A 19,495-nucleotide genomic window follows, 5' to 3' on the forward strand; every position below is an offset into this window, starting at 1 on the left:
AACATTTTAGAAGAAAAACATATGAATACTTAATGCTTTATCCTTACCTCTCATACTGGAATACCCTTAAACAAGGAGTCATGAATCCCAAAATACATCAGAATCTTTTCCTCGTTCCCTGTATGACATGTCAAGGAACAAATTGTTTTTGATTTATTTTTATTGAAGTGCAGTTGACACACACAATATTATATTAATTTCAGATGTACAACGTAGTGATTCAACATTTATACACATTGCAAAGTGATCACTGTGATAAATCTAGCTACCAACTGTCACCATACAAAGTTGTGACATACTATTAACTGTATGCCCTATGACGTACGTTGCATCCCCTAGCCTTATTTATTTTATAGTTGAGAGCTGTTTGCCCATTCCTCACTGCAAGGGATGAGTCTTTTCAAGGGGTGTAGGATGGGGGCGCCTGGGTGGCTCTGTTGGTTGAGCATCCGACTTTGGCTAAGGTCATGGTCTCAAAGTTTGTGAGTTCAAACCCCACATCAGGCTTGTTGCTGTTAGCGCAGAGCCCACTTCGGGTCCTCTGTCCCCCTCTCTATGCCGCTCCCCTGCTTGCACTGTCTCTCTTTCAAAAATAAATATACATTAAAAATTAAAAAAAAATAAGTATTAAATGATGACAAGCCCGTGTCTTCTTGTGGAGGATGCAAACACTGTCTCTGGTGAGAGAATGCTGGGTTTGATTCTAAGCCCTGTCACTGCAAGTTACTTAATTTCACTGCTCTCACTTTTCTCCTCTGTGAAATATGGGTGATAACAGTGACCTTGTTGTTATTGAGGAGTCAGAGTTAGGACAAGTAAAACTCTTACAACAATAGCCAGCACATAACTTTAAACAAATTTTTTAATGTTTTTATTTATTTTTGAGAGACAGAGCATGAGTGGGGGAGGGGCAGAGAGAGAGGGAAACAGAATCAGAAGCAGGTTTCAGGCTCTGAGCTGTCAGCACAGAGCCTGACACGGGGCTTGAATTCATGGACCACGAGATCATGACCTGAGCCAAAGTCGGACACTTAACCAACTGAGCCACCCAGGCACCCATGGCCAGCACATAACTTTAGGTAATTGCTGGCAAGTGCCCTTCTTCTATTTCTGCTCTTTGAATCCCCTTTATCCCCCCATGATATATCCATTTAAGTTGTGTTTTCCAGTGCTGCCATTCCTAACTAGGAGCACAGACATGACTGCTAGTCAGTCTGGAGAATCACTCCTGCAGGGAATGTGTTCTGATGCTAACTTGATCCTGCTGTTAGCAATGGCTGTCTTGTCTCAGTGTTCTTTAGTCACTTAGGCCTGTGGTTTCAAAACACAAAAGAATAAAATAGAGTACTTTCCCCAGGATCCTTACTGTGTGGCTTCCATTTGCCCAGCCTCCACCACTTGCCTCTTCCTTCCTCCCTCGCTGTAATGGAGAGGGAATTGTGCCCTAATGCATTGACTTCAGGGGTGTGGCCCTCTGCCTGGGGACAATCTCACTGTTTCCTGTACTTGTTTTTTTTTTTCTTTTTAATGTTTATTTATTTATTTTTGAGGTGGGGGGAGGAGGGTCAGAGAGAGGGAGAGAGACAATCCCAAGCAGGCTCAACGCTGTCAGTGCTGAGCCTCATATTGGGCTTGAACCCATGAATCACGAGCTCATGACCTGAGCCTAAATCAAGAGCAGGGCTTTTAACCTCTGAGCCACCCAGGTGCCCCTCCTGTACTATTTAATGAATTAGCAGCATTTTTTTATATTACCAGCTTAAAAGAACCTATGAGACTTGCATATTATTTGGAGGTTTGAAGGAGAGGATGGAAACTTAGACTTACTGTGTGTCAAGGCCCAGCCTCTGCCAGACACTTCACCTTCTATAGCCCTAGGAGGTAACTAGTAGCATGTTTATCTTACTGATGAGGAAGCCAAGGAGAGAGATGCTTGTATCACCAGCCCTAATGAGAATTCAAATCAGTGCTTACCTGATTCTGAAATTTATATTCTTTTCAGAATACAACCCAGTGGGAAAGAGTCAGGTGCTATTTTTCTCTGGAGACAGTGTTGATTGGCCAGTGTTGATGGGTGCATGTACACTCAGCATGTGACATTTCAGCTTTAGGACCTGAACTTACCACTGGATTTTGACCTAATCAACAAGAATGATTGGTTGGCCCCAACCCCTCCCTATCAATAGGATCCCAAAGACCATTCACCAGATTTTTCTTCTTCCCTTCCTTATCTCCTAGAAATGTTAAAGTCTTTAAGAAGCCATATAGTGCAATGATAATGATGACAAAAATAATACTTAATAGCCATTGTTTACTAAACCTATCTATGTGCTAGGTATCTTATCACATATTTTATAAACATAATCTAATTTGATGGTTATAAATCTTATAAGGTCATATATTTTACAGATTCAGGGAGTTTCGTTGTCTGAGGCTACATAGTATGCTAGGGAGCATCAAATCTGGTCTTTGAATGTAGTTCTGTTTGACTGTAACCATTATACCATCCTGCCTCCTCATTCTTACTTTCTCCTTTCTCCCCAGCCTCTGGTAATCTTGAGCATGTGTTCTCTTATGCTAATATCCGTGTGCTTGCATGAGTTTAGGTTTCCACATCAGTAATTTCATGTGTCTAAGAGTAATAGAAAGCCTGGAAACAGTGACTTAAACAAATCATATACAAGGAATTCCTTAGGAGTTCAATTCAGGATTGATATGGTGATTCCACAGTGCCATCAGGAGCTCCTTCTAATTGTCTACTCTAAGGCATAGCCTTCATTTTTGTGCTGGACATGAAGTTGTGTTCTGAACCTGAAGAAGTTGAGGTGTGAAGGCAGAGGAAAAATGAACAAGCCAGTCAAGTGTCCTTCCTCTTGTAAAGGTCTTTCCTGGAAAATCTACCCAGCACTTTCCCTGTATCTATCATTGGTTGTGATTGGGACATAATGGTCACTCTTAAGAGAGACTAGAAATTGTACTTTTTTTTAGGTGGGTGCATTGTTGCAATGAACAAATTTGGGGTTTGTTAACATGGAACCCAACCTGTTAATTTCTTGAAGTAGGTCAAATAAATTCATCCACTGTGACTCTTCCCCGGGGACTGACTATCTAGGGGAAACTTGGTGTGTTCCAGAGGCTGAGAATATCTTGAGAAGATGAAAGAGTTGGTTGACTAAAAGCTAGAACCAGGTAGACTATGTCGTGTATTCAAGAGAGTTGTCAGGGGGCACCTGAGTGGCTCAGTCAATTGAGCGTCTGACTTCGACTCAGGTCATGATCTCACCGTTCATGGGTTTGAGCCCCATGTTGGGCTCTGTGCTGACAGCTCAGAGCCTGGAGCCTGCTTCAGATTCTATTTCTCCCTCTCTGCCCCTCCCTGCTCATACTCTGTCTCAAAAATAAACATTAAAAAAAAATTAAAAAAAAAAGAGTTGTCAGGAGTGCAGCTTGACCTGACCAAGGGAAAAGAAAGGTAAGATCTAGAAGAGGAGTGTGACCCAGTGATTTGAATCCAACTCTACTTGGATCAGGACTAGTAGGAAGAAAGCAGAGGAATCCTAGACTCTAAATATACTCTAAGCATTAATAGTTAAGGTGATGCTACTTGTAAGATTTTACTTCATAAATATCTTCTCTGGATATAAAAGCAGTACTTTAATATTTGTATTGCTGGGGGAGGCACAATAGAGGAAGAGTTAATTGGGAAACAGAATGAGAAAATGAGAACAACAGACAATGATGGGCTTTGATTATGGCAGTTGGAATCCCAGCTCCACCACTTGCAAGCCTTGGGACCTGTGACCTTGGACAAGTCACCTAACCTTTCTAACTCTTTCTTTCTTTTTTCTCTTCCCCATCCATCTAACTCTATTTCTAATTTAAAGAAAAAAGAAATTGATAATATCTTCCTCATGTGCTTGTTGTAGCAACAACAACAATGTAGACCTAGTGCCTGACATATGGCTGTGGCAGTGGTATGGCTGTTGTCTGGCAGTGGCTGTTGTTGGTACTGTCACATTGCTAGATGTTGTCCATCAGCAGGTGCTGGCTGTACACTTGCTGTGAGTCCCACTGGACTGGGGGGTCAGGATCCTGGTTTCTGTTGAAGGAGCAGTGCAAGAAGATCTGGGAGAGTGGGTAGAGAAGTTAATTTTCAAAGCAGCAGTCATAAGGAAGTGTCCTGAGCTCTTGTCAACTAATGCAGGAAGCCTGCTGGGTCAACTAAACTGCAGGTTTCAAATGCTCATTTAGGGCCACCTAAAGAAAGCTCATGATGGAAGGTGTAATTTCTCCAAGATTTACCTTCCTTATATATAAAATGAGGATAACCATCATGCCTACCTACCAGGTTGTTGGGAGGGGAATACCAGTAGAGCTCCCGGTGCATTATATGCACCCAATAAATATTCTTTATTATTAATGACGTTCCTTCCCTCCCTCTTCACCTAAGCAAGTGCAGGGTTTGTTGGTCTCAGTTTTGTTTGGTTATCTCAGCTTCAGTAATCCCATAAAAACTTTAACTAGGGCATAAAGTACACACATAATCGCACTGGGTCCAAAAGATACTGTGATAATGTGATTAATAATGAGTACTTGGATGGCAGTAGTATTTTAGAGTGCTTCTGTGGACTTGTAAATTCCATTGGCTTCAGTGCTTGGGAAAGTGAGACTGACAGCTCATTGCCCAGGGCAACAAACACACAATCCACCTGTGTTTACATTCCAAGTTCTTTAAATAGCTTTGTGTCCCAGGTCAGAACTTCACTTTTGCCATTTTTCTGCCAGTAACACAGGCTGGGGGTTGGGGTGACATATGTTCTTGCTGCTGATTTCTCAGATGTGAACAGGCTTGACTAGGAGCTGGGGGGAAATCAAAGAACAACCCATGTTCCTGGAAATGATACGCTGGCACAACATTCTTTATCATCACCACCACCTTGCTCCATGTTGGTGACAACTTTTATCCTTTCAAAGCACTTGCCCATGAGTCATGTCATTTTATCTCTCTGAAACCAGTGGAGAAGGACAAGGAGATTTCATTTCCATTTTTTTAGTTAAGAAAATCAAGGCTCATGGGGTGCCTGGGTGGCTCAGTTGGGTAAGCCTCAGACTCTTGATCTCAGCTCAGGTCATGACCTCACTCACGGTTGGTGAGATGGAGCCCTGAATTGGGCTCCACGCTGACGGCTCGGAAGCTTGCTTAGAATTCTCTCTTTCTCCCTCTCTCTCTGCCCCTCCCCTGCTTGCCGAGAGTTCTCTCTCTTTCTCTCTCAAAATAAATAAATAAACATTAAAAAGAAAAGAAAAGAAAATTGAGGCTCAGGAAGTGGCTTGCTCCTGATTGGCATGGGCTGGACTTAAACCCACATCTTCTTCTGCCCTCAGACCCAAACCTTTTCTACATGACTACAAGTTGCTGCTAGTCTGTGCCCTTACCTTGTCTGGAATAAAATAGCCTCTGTGTAGCTTTATATCTACCCTTATAGAGGTCTGGAATCCACTAAGATAGAGGAGCTTGGGACATAAGAACTTGTGGCCTTGCCAGGGCAGAGTGTGTTTGCTTAGGTTTGATTAGGGTTCAATTGCTGGGCCTGCACCAGAGGATTCTCTCCAAGCAGAATCAACCACATGGCAGGCACAGGGCTTTCCACAAGTACATAAGGTCTTTGCTGTAAGCCCTATTCACGCCCTGCAGCCACTCCTCTCCCGGGCTTCTAGGGCTTGAAATTCTACCATTTGGAACCCTGAAGACTAATTGGCATTTAAAGAGATTCTGATTAAAATAGGAACTATTTCGCTATACATACAGCTTATATTTTAAAAAAAAAAACTTATGGTACTGTTTTTGGGGGGAATCACAAAATCTGGCTCTTTCTAGTGTCCTCATCAATAAGGCATGAACCATAAGAGGCATTGTAAAGATCAAATGAGATGTATGTAAAAGGACTACAAAAATGTAAGCTTGACAGTTAGGGAAGAAGGGAGTGGCTGCGGTACTGTTCTGGGAAGAAGGAGAGAAATAGGCACAGCTCGAGCTCAGAGCACTGGGTCTGATGTGCAGAAACCCTGCAACGGGGAGGCAGGAAGGCAGTCTGGCTGATTTCACGGTTTGGTCCAGGACTGGACCATTCACGGCCTTCAGAGCCATTTGGGTTGCTTTGACCTCCAGCCATCTGTGTCTGGAGATGTAAAACAAATGGTTAATGGCATCAGATGGTATATGATCTTAAATGTTCCCCTGCTTACTGCCATAAGAGGGAAAAGAGCCCCCTGGAGAAATAATCGAGGATGCTATTTTCAAAATTGCAATTAATTGTGTGCTTGGGAAAGCTCATCCTCTGCCAGTTATTCTGGTGAGAAAGGAGAAATTAAGAGTGATGGAGCTATGACTGAAGGCAGTTTGAATCATCTTTATAACGTCAAAAAGGCAGATACAGAGCCCATATTCAACACCAGGGATCCTGGAACAAAAGCTATAAGTTCATGTCTTAGGGTGGGTTAGGAGCTGACTTCCTTCAGTCAAAATATGTCCCTTGGGATAGGTCTGACCGTCTGACCTTCAACTTCACAGTTGCCCATGGACACTATCATTAGGTTTCTTTTTCAAAATGCCTTACTTCCACCGTGGCTTGAGCCAAACATTCCTCCCATCATCTCTCTTTGGGACACCCACATGTGGCTGTGTTCTCTCATTTCACTCTGCAAACTTTCTCTTATTTCCCTTCTCTTTCCTCCAGCTAGTGAGACCTGCAACGACTTCCACCCAATGTTCTTCACCCATGACAGATCCTTTGAGGAGTTTTTCTGCATCTGTATCCAGCTCCTGAACAAGACATGGAAGGAAATGAGGGCAACTTCTGAAGACTTCAACAAGGTGAGGTGAATCTGAGGCAGAGGCAGCTTCCTTTGTCTCCCAAGGAGCCTCACCTTTGTATGGTTCCTTAACTGTGTGTGGAAGGCAGATCAGGAGAATGGGGACAACTGTGATTTTTAGGTTGCCTTGTAAATGAAAAAAGGAAGACATACCTGTATAGATGGGAAGCTTGTGTTGGCGATGTTCTCATCTCTCTAGGGATAAGCCTGGAGCAGTTTTGTTCCTTTTGACTAACTAAACTGGAGCCACCAGCAGAGACCCTTTCTTGAAAAATATTATCTAGAGTAACTTATTCCGGCATGAGTCCAGATGCCTTGTTATTGCAACACCCATTGGATGCCTCTCTCTCCCCTTGTGCAGTGGCTGTTGGAGAAAGAATGAGATCAGGAAGGCGTCTCTTTCTAGGTAACTTGGTTTCTTTGTGGATTATGCATGTGTTGAGATAATCTGCGCTTTGCTGTATCAAAAAGAGTTTTTATTAAAATGCAAAATCTCTTTCAGGGAGTTTAGTAAATTTATATGGAACATTTTTTTAGTTTGCAGAAAGCATTTGATTCTTTGAACGGATGTCTTCTTTGGTTTTCTATAAGAGTGTAAATTTCCCATTTCTGTTTGTGAGTGAATGTTGGGTACCAAGAAGAGTGTTGACCAACTTAGAGAAGGCAGAAGTATCATGTAAACTTTTCACGATAAACAAAATCTTTATCCTTAGATAAAGGCCTTGTTAACAGTAATCACATCGCTAATGATAACTGATGGTTGAGACAGGTGTATTCAGGAGAGGTATATTGGGAGAGGTCTTCAGTACTTTTAATTTGCTACTGTTTATGGATCTGGGTTTGCTTGGCTCCATCACCCATACCTGCTGACCTGGTACTGGGCATGTAAGTGTTGTCGCTAAGAGTCAAAGGGTCTGACCTCACCGTCATCCTATGGGGACTTCATAGCTTGTGCTTGGGGCATAATATAATGTCAGAATTCCAACTGTGCTTCATGTTCTTATTGGTCTTTACCTCCCTGTCACCTTTCCTCTGAACTTACAGCCCATCCTTCTTTACCACCATGTTTCTGGTTTGTGGCACCTGGAACTGATAGCAGTTGAAAAGAAAGGAAACCATGAAGAGGAAATGATACTCTTTGCTGAGCCTCAGTTAGGTTCTAACCTGACTGTCCCCATCAGCATAATGATCTCACCTGCAGTTGTAGCAGACAAATGCCATTCTATCTTGGTCACCTTGGGCCATCTATTTAATCCATTGAAATAGGCCCCAGTGACATGGAGAGCCCTGATGCGTAAGCTACAACTGGAGCTGCCAAGGGTCTCAGCAGCAATGCACAGGCACAGATATGATTGAAGAAGGGAGGTGAAGGAGAGAAACCCAGTAATTCTGTAGCCTCTTGAGTGTACTTCACTTGATTAGGAGGGACGTGGCAATTCAGGTACAAATCATCCTCTGGAAAGAGGAGTGAAGGAGCAGGGAGACGTTCGTACAAATCAAGCCAAAAAAAAAAAAAAGAGAGAGAGAGTTAAAAAGTCTCTGAAATGGTCAAGGCTACTCTGCCCCTGGATCAGAGCAACTCTTCATGTACTACAGTGTTTCTGAAAGCCATCTGGTCTTCAGATTCTATGTTCATGGGCCACCTGTCCCTTCAGGAGAAGGGAATCCACTGGCTGGCCTGTGTTCTGGCATCAGGTGTCTGCTTGCTTGCTTTTTCTTTTTTTTTTTTAAGTTTATTTTTGAGAGGGAGACAGAGCAGGAGCAGAAGAGGGGCAAAGAGAGAGGGAGAAAGCGAATCCCAAACAGGCTCCATGCTCTTGGTGCAGAGCCCAACACAGGGCTCCATCTCAGGAACCATTAGATAATGACCTAAGCCAAAATCAAGAGTTGGACCCCGGCATCCTGTCTGTCTGCTTTCTGAGAGGATGTCATTCACTCTGCTTCTTCTGAATTACAGAAATTGGCATTTTTGTCAATGATAATGATGTATATATATTATTGTTGTTGACATATGCACAGTTGAGATATTTGGAAAATATTACCAAATTTCTGCAGAGGAATCACTCAAGACGGTTAGCACTTAGATCTTAGATGCTTAAATCCTACAGAACATGTAGTTTACAAAATGGAGCCCCAAGAATACATTGTTGGCAAAGGTGACCAGAAGCGTCTGTCTTTAGGAAGTGAGCATGGCTCTCAGGTCCCTGTGGTTCATCGTGGCCATGTGCTTGGGTCAGTGGTAATGATATCCTGCCTGTGCAGGGTGAGGTCCCTGACGTGTCAACTCTGCAACTTTTTATAGTTAACTTATATGGCTGTAAAAACTGTCTTCAGCAAGATGTCTTCAGCAGGTTTGGGGGATAGTGTTTCATCGTGGCCCTAGTGCCGTCTTTTTGCATCATCTGCCGATCGTAGATGTTCAGTGTCACATATGTGCTGCCAAGTAGTGATGGCGGTTTATGGCTGCGAGTAGGCAGCTGGAAGCCTGAGAGCCAGAGGGTCTCATACTATGCACACATATCCATTGGTCAAGAGTGAATACCAGTGATGGAAATGACCAGGGATCTAAATTTTCCATATTAAATGTTTTTGCTATGGTTGCTTTTTTCTTTTTAGTGTTACACATGCCTTAGTTTTGTAAACAGAAGAGTGTATCAGTTAATGTACTCTTTTGTCATGTGTGTACTAGTTTTCTATGGTTGCTGCAACAAATTGCTATGGACCTCATAGTTTAAACAATACAAATGTACTATCTTATGTATAGTTCCATAGGACAGAAGCCAGAAGTGGGATTCATGGGTTAAAATTAAGGAGTCAGCAGAGCTGTGTTCCTTTCTGGCTGCTCTGGGGGCGGGGGTGGGGGGGTGGGGAGGGTATCCATCTAGTGTTTTCCATGTTCTAGAAGCCAACCTGCATTCCTTGGCTGGTTGCCCTTTTTATCTTCAAAGCCAGCCAACCACAGGTCCTATCCTTCCCACATCACACCTCATCACTCTGATCCCTCTTTGGCTTGGATCTTTCACTCTTATGGACCCCTGTGATTACATTGTACCACCTGGGTAATCCAGGATAATCTTCCCTATTTTAAGGTCAGCTGATTAGGAACTTCAGTTCCATCTGCAACCTGAATTCCCCTTTGCCATGTAAAGTAACATGTTCACAGATTCTAGGGATTGGAACATGGACATCAGTGTGGGGCAGGGGGATATTTTTCTGCCTACCATAATATATGTTTAATTTGTAGGTATATTAAATTTGTATCCGTATTTATGCATATCAATTTAAAATATTGAAACATGGACGGATGAGCTTTTTGTTGTTGTTGTTCTATTTGCTGGTAGACCAGCATAATATCAGAGTTCTGCTAGTGGTTGCTCAAGTACAGATTTAACTATGTCCCTTTTCTTTTATGTCTCTGTTCTGCTTCTACCAGCCTTGTGAAAAAAGATGGGCTCTGTATGAGGGCCTCTAGGTCAGTGTCTTCCTGATTTTTTTCCTGCTGCTTGTCTATCAACCACTGCTCTACTTTGCCAAATAATAAGTTGGAAAAGGGAGAAGGGTTGAAATTTTAATCAATTCACTTTTCTTCTTGCTATTAACTTTGTAGCAGAAGCTATTGAATTTAGGAACACACATGGATTTGGGGTTATTGGTAGGTTTAATGCTTTCCTTGTTTCCAAAGATTCCCCAAATGCGAATTCCGAATATCTTAAAAAAGCCCTTCATGAGACACACTTTCTTTTGAACTTTCTTGGCCACCATCTCAGACTGTTGCCACTTTGAACAGAGGCATGGACGACGGATTTGCTTGTCGACCTGTGACCCCCAGTTCTGTAAGAAGGACTTAGCTATCTGCCTTCTTTAGCTCATTACTGGAGAAGCAGTATTCCTCAATCCAAAATTCTGATTTTACAAACAATACCGGATTCCAGCAGATGCAGGAATTTCTCCTACAACCCACCTTGCTTGGGACACTAGTTTATAGATATCTCATGCTTAGTGGTTACTGCTTCTGCTGGAAGCAAATGTTTGGAAAAGCATCACTCTTCTTGCTGCTCCAGACTTGGGAAGCAGAAGATGGGATGTTTTTTATTTATATGAAAGAAGTAGAATTAGAGAGTGATTAAAATATTTATGGTTTGAAAAGTACTTTCTTTCAGTTTCCTAATATAGCAGTCCCTGCAGAATAATCCATTGATTCAGGCCATTGAGTTTGTATTCTGTTTTTGCCTTTTGTTACCAATATTTTAGAGCATGCATTGTTCATTTTTATGGGCATTAGAGAAGAGCTCAAAATGCAGCTGAATACCTCGGCACACAAGTGCCCCATAATCATTTCATTGAAGCCCTCATTTTTTAAGCAGAGTAGGAAAGAAGACATAAGTGATTTGGGTAGTTCAGGTCTGGGAATCTTATTTAAAGCATTTGTTGCCGACCATGCCACTTTAAAAATTCTAATAAGAGTATAATACACTTCAAAATTGATATTTATGTGTAGCAGTGTTTTTCAGCCTTGCCTGAACATTAGAATCACCTGCAGGGCTTTTGAAACTTCTGTTATCCCAGTGCTCAATTGCACAACATAACAATTACATCTTTGGGGTGGGGCCAAAGCTCTCATGAAGATTTTTCATTAAGGTGGATTTGATCGCTAAAGGTGAATCACATCTGTGGAATGACCATTAGTGGATACATGTAACACAAATCACCAACTAGTACATATTGTATACATCGATGAAGTAGTATGCCCATTGGTTTGTAAGACCTGGTTGTGCTACTCAGGAGCTCTATGCCTGAAAATAAAAAGGCCAGGGGGTGGGAGGAGGCAGGAATACCAGTATCCCATTGCCCTCTCTTGTGGTGCTATGATACTAAATTGAAGTATTAAATGTAAAAATGCTTCAAGGAAGTAAAATGTCATATGCAGTTGTATTCTTTTGATATGTAATAAGATAAATCCTGTCTATGAGAAATGAACAAATTGTCCTTTTCAAAAGAAAATGGGTTTTTTTGGCCATTATGTTAAACAAACAAAGAAGGAAACAATGAGAAAAGTGAAGCTGCGTATGTGCCACAGATTGAGTTCTGAACGGAATGAATGGCATGAAGTTCATTTAACTTTGGCAGAAATAGGGTTTAAACTGAAAATCTCATGGATTTGGGCAGAAACAATTTCGGTCCCTTAGTTTTCCATGTGACAGGCCGTGAGCAGCAGGCTAAAACTCAGGTTTCACAAAGATCAGGTGTTTAATAGCTGGAGAGAGTTAAGGCCTCTCTAGCCATTACCTAGCAGCCCAGACCTCTCTGGGGATGTCTGCACCTTCTAGATACCATCCAAATATTTGTTCATGGCATTGGGGTTACTTTAGATGTTATCCAAATCAGCACTAAAAATGAGATCAAATGACTTTGCCATGCTTTCAAATTGCCAAAATGGAAGAAATTAATGATTTGAAAAATGCAGTCACTCTAGAGCAAAAGCACTATTTTAAAACTTTACCCAGCAGCATAATATGCAAAGCACATGCGATAGAGGTTAGGATCTCAGGCTTGCAGATGAGAAATCACCCCTTAAAATAGGAGAGGCTGTGCACAGAGAGAACCCAGGGCCTTCAGACAAAGCCGCAGCTGCCCCTGGCTAGGCTACGAGCTCCGTCTGAGTCAGTGGGAGAAAATCTCAATTAGGAAGGATTGGAGAGCACAACAGAGAAAACATCCTGGGAAGTCCTCTGGAAGATTATCCATGGAAAATAGCCACTAACTAGTCACATCTAATGGATTACGGTGTGGTGTAGAAAAGGGATTGTTTGAAAGCTTAAAGGCAGTGATGGCATGAATAAGAAAGGGAAGTATGTTCACTCCCTGAACTGTTTCCAGTTTACTGACTTTCTGTGCATGCTTTTCAGGGGGCAATTATATATTCAGGAGTCCCCTTCCTAGGCCAGCTCAACTTCATAATGGTGCAGACAGCGCTCTTGTTGGTTAGCTAAGCTGGCCTAGGGAATGAAAGGTGGTCTGTAACTCTCGCCATGAATAAACATGAATCTCCTCATTTGCATGAGGCAGGTGACTGTAAAATATCTTGGAGCAAGTTGTGAAAGGAGGCTTTGTGCATCCGTGCCCAGGGGAAGCTGGGGAGGACTCGGAGTTGTTTATCTTCATTAGAATTCTATCTAGGGCTGCTGTTATTGATCTGAACCAGGCCTGGGCTAGCTAATAAAGTAGGTGTATGTTTTAATTGAAACATGAATATTTAAGTAGAGGAGAATTCTTTTAAAGGGCCCTGATGTACAAGGAGGCTATCCATTTTTCAGCTGTCTAGGCCATTTACAAGTATTTATTCAAAAAGCTTCTCGTGTTTCACAAAGGTCTTTAAGGTTTGACACAAAGGAAATCGTACTTCCTGTAGAAGCAAATGCATTATATGAATAGATTTATTTTTTCCTTTGAGGCTTCCTGGTGGGTAGGTAGCAAAAGGTTTTGAGTGTGTGTGTGTGTGTGTGTGTGTGTGTGTGTGTGTGTGTGTATGTGTGTGCGCTTAAATGAATGCTTTTAAGTTATTCACTTAAGGTAGTGTTACTCTTTTTTATGGAATTTGCCACTTCCATTTGGACAGTAATCAAGATATGTCTTCTACTGTCCTCATCAATATGAACTGTGCTGTCTAGAGGCAGCAGGAAGACTGAGAAAGAGACCAAGTAAGATTTTTTTGCTCCTCCAAGAACCAAATTTCTCCCTCTGGGGGCACGATTCCCTGACCCATTGAGAATGCAAGGTTGGAGAGGAGAGAACCAAGGCTGAATGCAGCTGGAGTATCTGGTGGCAATCCTGGCCAAGTGGCTCCCCACTGGCAGTGTGTTCTTGAGAATGTCCTTTAGGCCTAGATTCCTTCTCATCTTTAAACTGGCAGTAGCAAAAATAACAATAACGACAATAGTAATAATAACAATGATATTTCCCCAAATCACAGTGAAGATGAGGCCCTTAAAGCTTGGCTTTGTAAATTGGCCCATACAAATGGGACCATGTGCTGGTCTCAACAGTCATAACCTAAATTGACAGTCATTTGCACTTGGTTGTGTAGTATAGTTGGCCTGCTTTGATTTTCCAAGGTAGTTTGTTCAAATACCTATAAATACAGATTTTTCCATACCTCTGTGTGAAAATCCATTGAACTTTGGTTTGGCTGCAAAAGGAGATGTTGACTGCAATGAGGACAGATTCCTGAGCAAGGAGGAAGTCCTCTCTGTGTGTTTCTGGTCACAAGGGATGCCCCTCCCCAGCCTGCCCACAGATACCCTGCAAGTGACTGAGGAGCTTAGCCAAATCTCAGAGGCACAGCACACTTGTCATTCTCTCCCCAGCCAGCTGCATAGCCTTGTGCAAGGGATTCAGCCCTGTGAGCTCCAGATTGCTCATCTGTGAGATGAGAATGGGAAATCACTGCCCCTAGGCGGGCTCTGAGCTCTCTGGACCACATCGGGCAGATAAACTACTTGGCTCAGTCTTGCCTGAAGCAACCACTAGGTGACACATGTTTCTAGATGCCTCTGAAAAGGAAAAGGATAGTTATGGCAACACTAATAGCAGACATTTCCAGGAAAAAAAAAAACAAGCTTTTCCTGTGGATTTAGTGATTAAGGTAATAGAATACCCATCCCACCATATTGTCCTCGTGGTCCCAGCTGCACAGGGTCTGTATGACTTTTATGAGAAATGTGAGAGTGTTCATAAAGTGGTCTATTTCTAGGGATTGTCCCAGGTCGTGCCATTAATAGCCCAGGGTATCTCCTTCTGAAGGGGTTATATCCTGAGTCATCCAGAAAGAGTTAGATTTTGTTGACTTTGTTTATGTAATTTCCCTAAGAAATGGTTAAACTGTTTAAAATTTGTTCAAGAATCAACTGTTAGGTTTAGTTGGCTGAAACATTGCTAATGTGTTTTTCTTTCTTGATGTTCTCTTTCTTAATGTTAACTGGAGCATTTATAAAAATGATAATTACCATGATTGAGTCTGATGAGTAATTTTGGATAAGCCTGACAATAGTAAATCTACATCTTAGAGGTTCCTTTAGGTGCAAGGTCTAGCTTTGAGTTATCCTAGTTTCCAGTCTTCCTGGAGTCAGTGTCTCTTTATAGGTATAACATGTGCTAAACTGACACTTGCTAATTAGGAGACAAAAAAATTTATAGTTTCTTCCACTGGACAGCAGTAAGATACATCAGTCCCTTGGTTCATCTCCAGATCATCTCTGAACATGAAAATAATAGTGACTCTAAGTTAACTGCTCTACGTAACTCTGCTCAACGACTTCTGAAACTTCTCTCCCTTTTGTTAACTACACTTTGGGGTGCTGAATGAATTGTTAACTGGTTCCTATGACCTGGATTCCATATTCCATTGTGGATTGTGTTAGGGATTTGATAATGGCACAGAAATCATTTTATTAGTATATGTCCAATTAAAAAGAAGCTACCTACATTTTAAGTAAGGCATAATGAGATTTAGGCATTTTAAATTAAAGGGCAGGTAGGAATCAGAGATGGACAGCTAAGAAGAGTACCATTAGATGCAAATCTCTCATGAAATATGAGTCCTCCTTGATTTAAAAGAAAATATTTATCTTGTAATTGCAAAGAAGGTGAGTGTTTATATGTAATATGGGAGTTGAGAACACAGTTCTACAAAGGGATGTGTTTCCTAAGGTAGAACAGAAGATCGTAAAGGTACTGTCATTTACATGCTCTTTTTGCCAACTCACGGTGCCAGAGGTTAGGAAGAGGCAAGGGATGGAAGGCAAAGAGGTGCCCTAGATAAGATGAGACAGGGAGTCAGAACAAGAGAGTGGTGTCAGAAGCCGTTTGTTAAGACTCCAGTATAAGAGCCGGGAGAAGTTGAAGATCCCAAGTGAAATTTCTAAGTATCTCCTGCAGAAATACCAGATCTAAGGGGTCAGAAGTTTTAAAATAGAGTTAATTATTTAAATGTGTACAATTCGCCTGCTGATTTAAATTGCTTATATGTCTATGCAGGGTTTTCAAAACCATGCTTTTATATCTGAGCAGCAGTGAATGATGGGTCAAGCAGTCCACTTTTATTTTACCAAATAGAAACTAAAACCCTCACCTGCTGGTTCAACGCCAGATGCTAGCTGCTCTCTCCATGTCCAGCATAGAGCTCAGCCACCAGGTCAAACAGGTCAAAAGCAGGAACAAAGGAAGAGGGTACCAAAGCAAGACTAAATTTGTTATAGGAAGAAAAGTAAACATGAATACTTGAATCAGAGAGATGAGAACTCTAAACTGCTGGTTTCTTCTTCTCCTCTTCTTCCCTTTCCCCTTCCTTGTATTATTTCTGTGTTTTCCACACAGTTCTGTTGAAATTAAAAATAATAGTAGGTGCTCAGTGAAACTATGTGGGAAGAAGTCATTTAGATAGGTAGTTAAGTCAGATATTGTTCCCGCACTAGGTGTACATCTTCCTTGGGGAAGTTCTCAAGCCAGCCGCTGTCACTTGTGCCAACGACATACTCAGATGACCCTCAAGTGATCCCCTTGCTTTTGCCCTAATAATACCATTACCTTAGAACTTAACCACCGTGAACTGCAGTTGTCTATTTAATAGTCTTCTTGAGAGCAGTTCCTTGCTTTTTCTGTATTCTCAGGATCTACTCAGTGCCTCGGATGTAGACAGTATTCAGTGTTACTATCCCACAACCATCATACACACAGCATGGCCACATTAGTGTTCCATATCTTGGTAAATAGTGTCACTATTTCACCTACACTTCAAATGCTGTGTATTCTTTCAACAAATACTACTTTGTGTCCACAACACAGAAGGCATGGTGTTAGGCACTGGGAATACAGAGGTGAACTAGATAGGTGGTTTCTGACTTCCTGGAGCTGGCAATCTAATGAGTTTCTATTTGGAAGTTTATGGACAAGTTCCTCTTTGTGAAGCCAATTGGTGGCCAAAGCCGCTACAATAACTAAGGTCCTCTGCCTTCTCATCATTGCCTTAGCTCAGATCTTCCTCTTTTCTCCAAATCTGATAGATGGGATGTCTGCTTGCAGTCCTTTACTGATCCATAGGGGTGATATATATCTATACATCCTTGCCACAGTCTGATGGGGAGTGAATCGCATTTCCCCTACCCTTTAACTTTTCACATTGGCCAGTGAAATGATCACAAATATGAAGCAAGCAGAGGCCTGAATATTGCATGTGTGGTTGGCGTGGGCTCTTGCACTTCTGCCTTCATCATGATATGAAGTATACTCCCTGAGCAGCCACTCCTCTTTCAGTGTAGGTCTCAGAATGAGGCATATGAGTACAGTTTCCCCAATCATCCCATAGAATTACAGCTTAAAACTATAACCTTGGCTGATCTATAGACCTGTGAGTTTGAGAAGAAATTCTTAGCTATTGGTATTATTTGTTACACATACTGTGGTAGTAGCTGACTGAGACACGAGCTATTGCAGTAACTTATCTTCCAGCTTTGAAACCTTCCTACTTTCCAAATGTCCTCCAACATGGATCTGACTATATCATTCTTGCTTTTAATCCATCATGGCTGTCCATTACCTGCCTCATAAATTTTCATGGCCTTAGCAAGATGTTTAGATATCTCTTTAATTAACCTAATGTACTTTTCTTGCTTCGTCCTCATATCTTCACGTTGCACCTGCTCTAAGCTCTGTAATATTCTGAACTGCCAGTACCTTGTGTATGCCATGGTACTTTTATGTTGCAGATATGTACTCACCCTCATTCCTTCTGCCACCCTTCCCTCATCTGCTTGTTGAAATTCTGTTTTAGGAATTTACACATTGCCACCTCAGGGATACCACCTTGGATGATTACCATCTCCTTTTCATTCAGAATGAAATTCTGTCACTCTACCCCCATGACATGGAAGCGTGAACTTCTTTTGGAAAATATCTTCTAGCTATATAGTAGTAGTTATTTAGTTACAAACTTACCTTTCTAAATTAAGTCAATATAGCATTGAGAGCAAGAACTATAACTTTAAATCCTAATATTCTCCAGGTTATTTTTGAAATAGTATCTGCCCAATTACTTTGGGTTGAATGTTGAATGAATAAGTGGCCAGAAATGTTTAATTCACACATTATTTAAAACAGTCCACCTAGCCAATAAGATGAATTAATTTACACTGTTTTAATATGGAATGGTCACTCTTGTTCAATTCCTGGAGACCATAGGTACTAAGTATTCTGCAGTTCTACCAAGTAAAGAATTTTCTTACCCCAAATGCCATTAGGCCTTACTGAGAAACATTTCTAGATCCTTCAGTCAGATCCTCTTCTTCAGATGCCAATACTTGGAGGGATTATAAAATTATTTTGCCATTTCATTATTTTTTAAAATGTTTTATTTATTTATTTTTGAGCAAACAGGGGAGGGGCAGAAAGAGAGGGAGACAGGAGACAAAGAATCCCAAGCAGGCTCCGCACTGTCAGTGCAGAATCTGACACAGAGCTTGAACCCACGAACCAGGAGATCATGGCCTGAGCCAAAATCAAGAGTCAGATGCTTAAGCAACTGAGCCACCCAAGCAACCTGCCATTCCTTTCTTAACAAAAGTGGTAGTAATTATTTTTCCACCTATGTAGCTTTATATAAGGTGAATGAGAGCCTCAAAGACATTGAACAGTCATAAAATAAACTGAATTTCTTTTTTCCAAGGAGAGTGGTTAGAACCCCTAGTTAAAAAAAGAAATCCCTCTGTTTAATTTTTTTTCCTTGATCTTAAACCACATACGGTGGCCATTTGGGGAGTACTCTGTTTCCCACTAGTCTTCTTTCCAGGCCAGTAGGGAAAATAACGTCAATAATGGTGCTCATCCTTTCACAGGATGGCTGCTGAGAGACCTTCAGTGCAGAAGACAAACGTGCCTGCTGGCAGGTCCACCCATTTAGGTGACTGCATACCCGGCAGACATGTACCTGTGTAGCAGTCATGTTAAATAGTAAATGTGAGCTCCCCGTATCATTCACAAAAAATGGTCTTTTGTATTTTACCTTTATCTCCCAAAGTTCTCTTAAATTAGTAAAAAAAAATTACATTTCCCAAGAGTGTCGTAAGAGTAGGAAGATTTGGTTCTTGCCACAGTGATTATGTGTTTTAGGTGCTGGAGGCAGTCAGCTCCCGAGAGCGTTTCTGGTCCCAATTTCCTTATTTCTCTTTCACATTTCCGTTTGCGTGGCTTGGCTGGATCTGAGGTGTGTGGCATATGGCTTTTTGCTGCTTGAGCTGCCACAGAAGTGAATGTCACTGGCATATAATGCCAGATTTCCATTTTGTGAATCACAGAGCCATGAGATTCTGTCCGAAAGCTCCCAGGCCACTAGGAGTCCTTCAAGCAGAAGCAGAAAAGGGTAAGACCCATGCCTCAGAGATACTGTTCCTATTACAATGTGTCGATCATGATAAAAAGTGCATATAAAATGGAGATGCTCTTGCTCTCGAGTGTGTTGGAAAAAGCTGCTTGGCTTGTTGACTTCTTTTATTGTGGTCAGGGGAATGGGCGATCCTGGCTTTTTGCTTCCAAGCCCTAACTAAGCACACACTGGTCAGTCAGGGATGTAGAG

General features: G+C 41.7%; 1 protein-coding gene across 6 annotated transcripts in view; it reads left to right on the forward strand.

The window, feature by feature from the left end:
• Positions 1 to 19,495, forward strand: part of ELMO1 (engulfment and cell motility 1) — a 727,703-nt gene that overhangs the window by 552,904 nt on the left and 155,304 nt on the right. For 5 of the 6 annotated variants that reach the window (XM_086692444.1, XM_086692474.1, XM_086692460.1 and 2 more), the window contains one exon: positions 6,738 to 6,874. In XM_086692444.1, the coding sequence (XP_086548570.1) occupies positions 6,738 to 6,874 (137 nt within the window). The remainder of the gene's footprint in view (positions 1 to 6,737; positions 6,875 to 19,495) is intronic. The other variant, XM_086692478.1, reaches the window with a different exon arrangement.

The sequence above is a fragment of the Puma concolor genome, chromosome A2 (assembly GCF_028749965.1).
Source record: "Puma concolor isolate L17-30 chromosome A2, mPumCon1.1.hap2, whole genome shotgun sequence".
NCBI classification, from domain to species: Eukaryota; Metazoa; Chordata; class Mammalia; order Carnivora; family Felidae; genus Puma; species Puma concolor.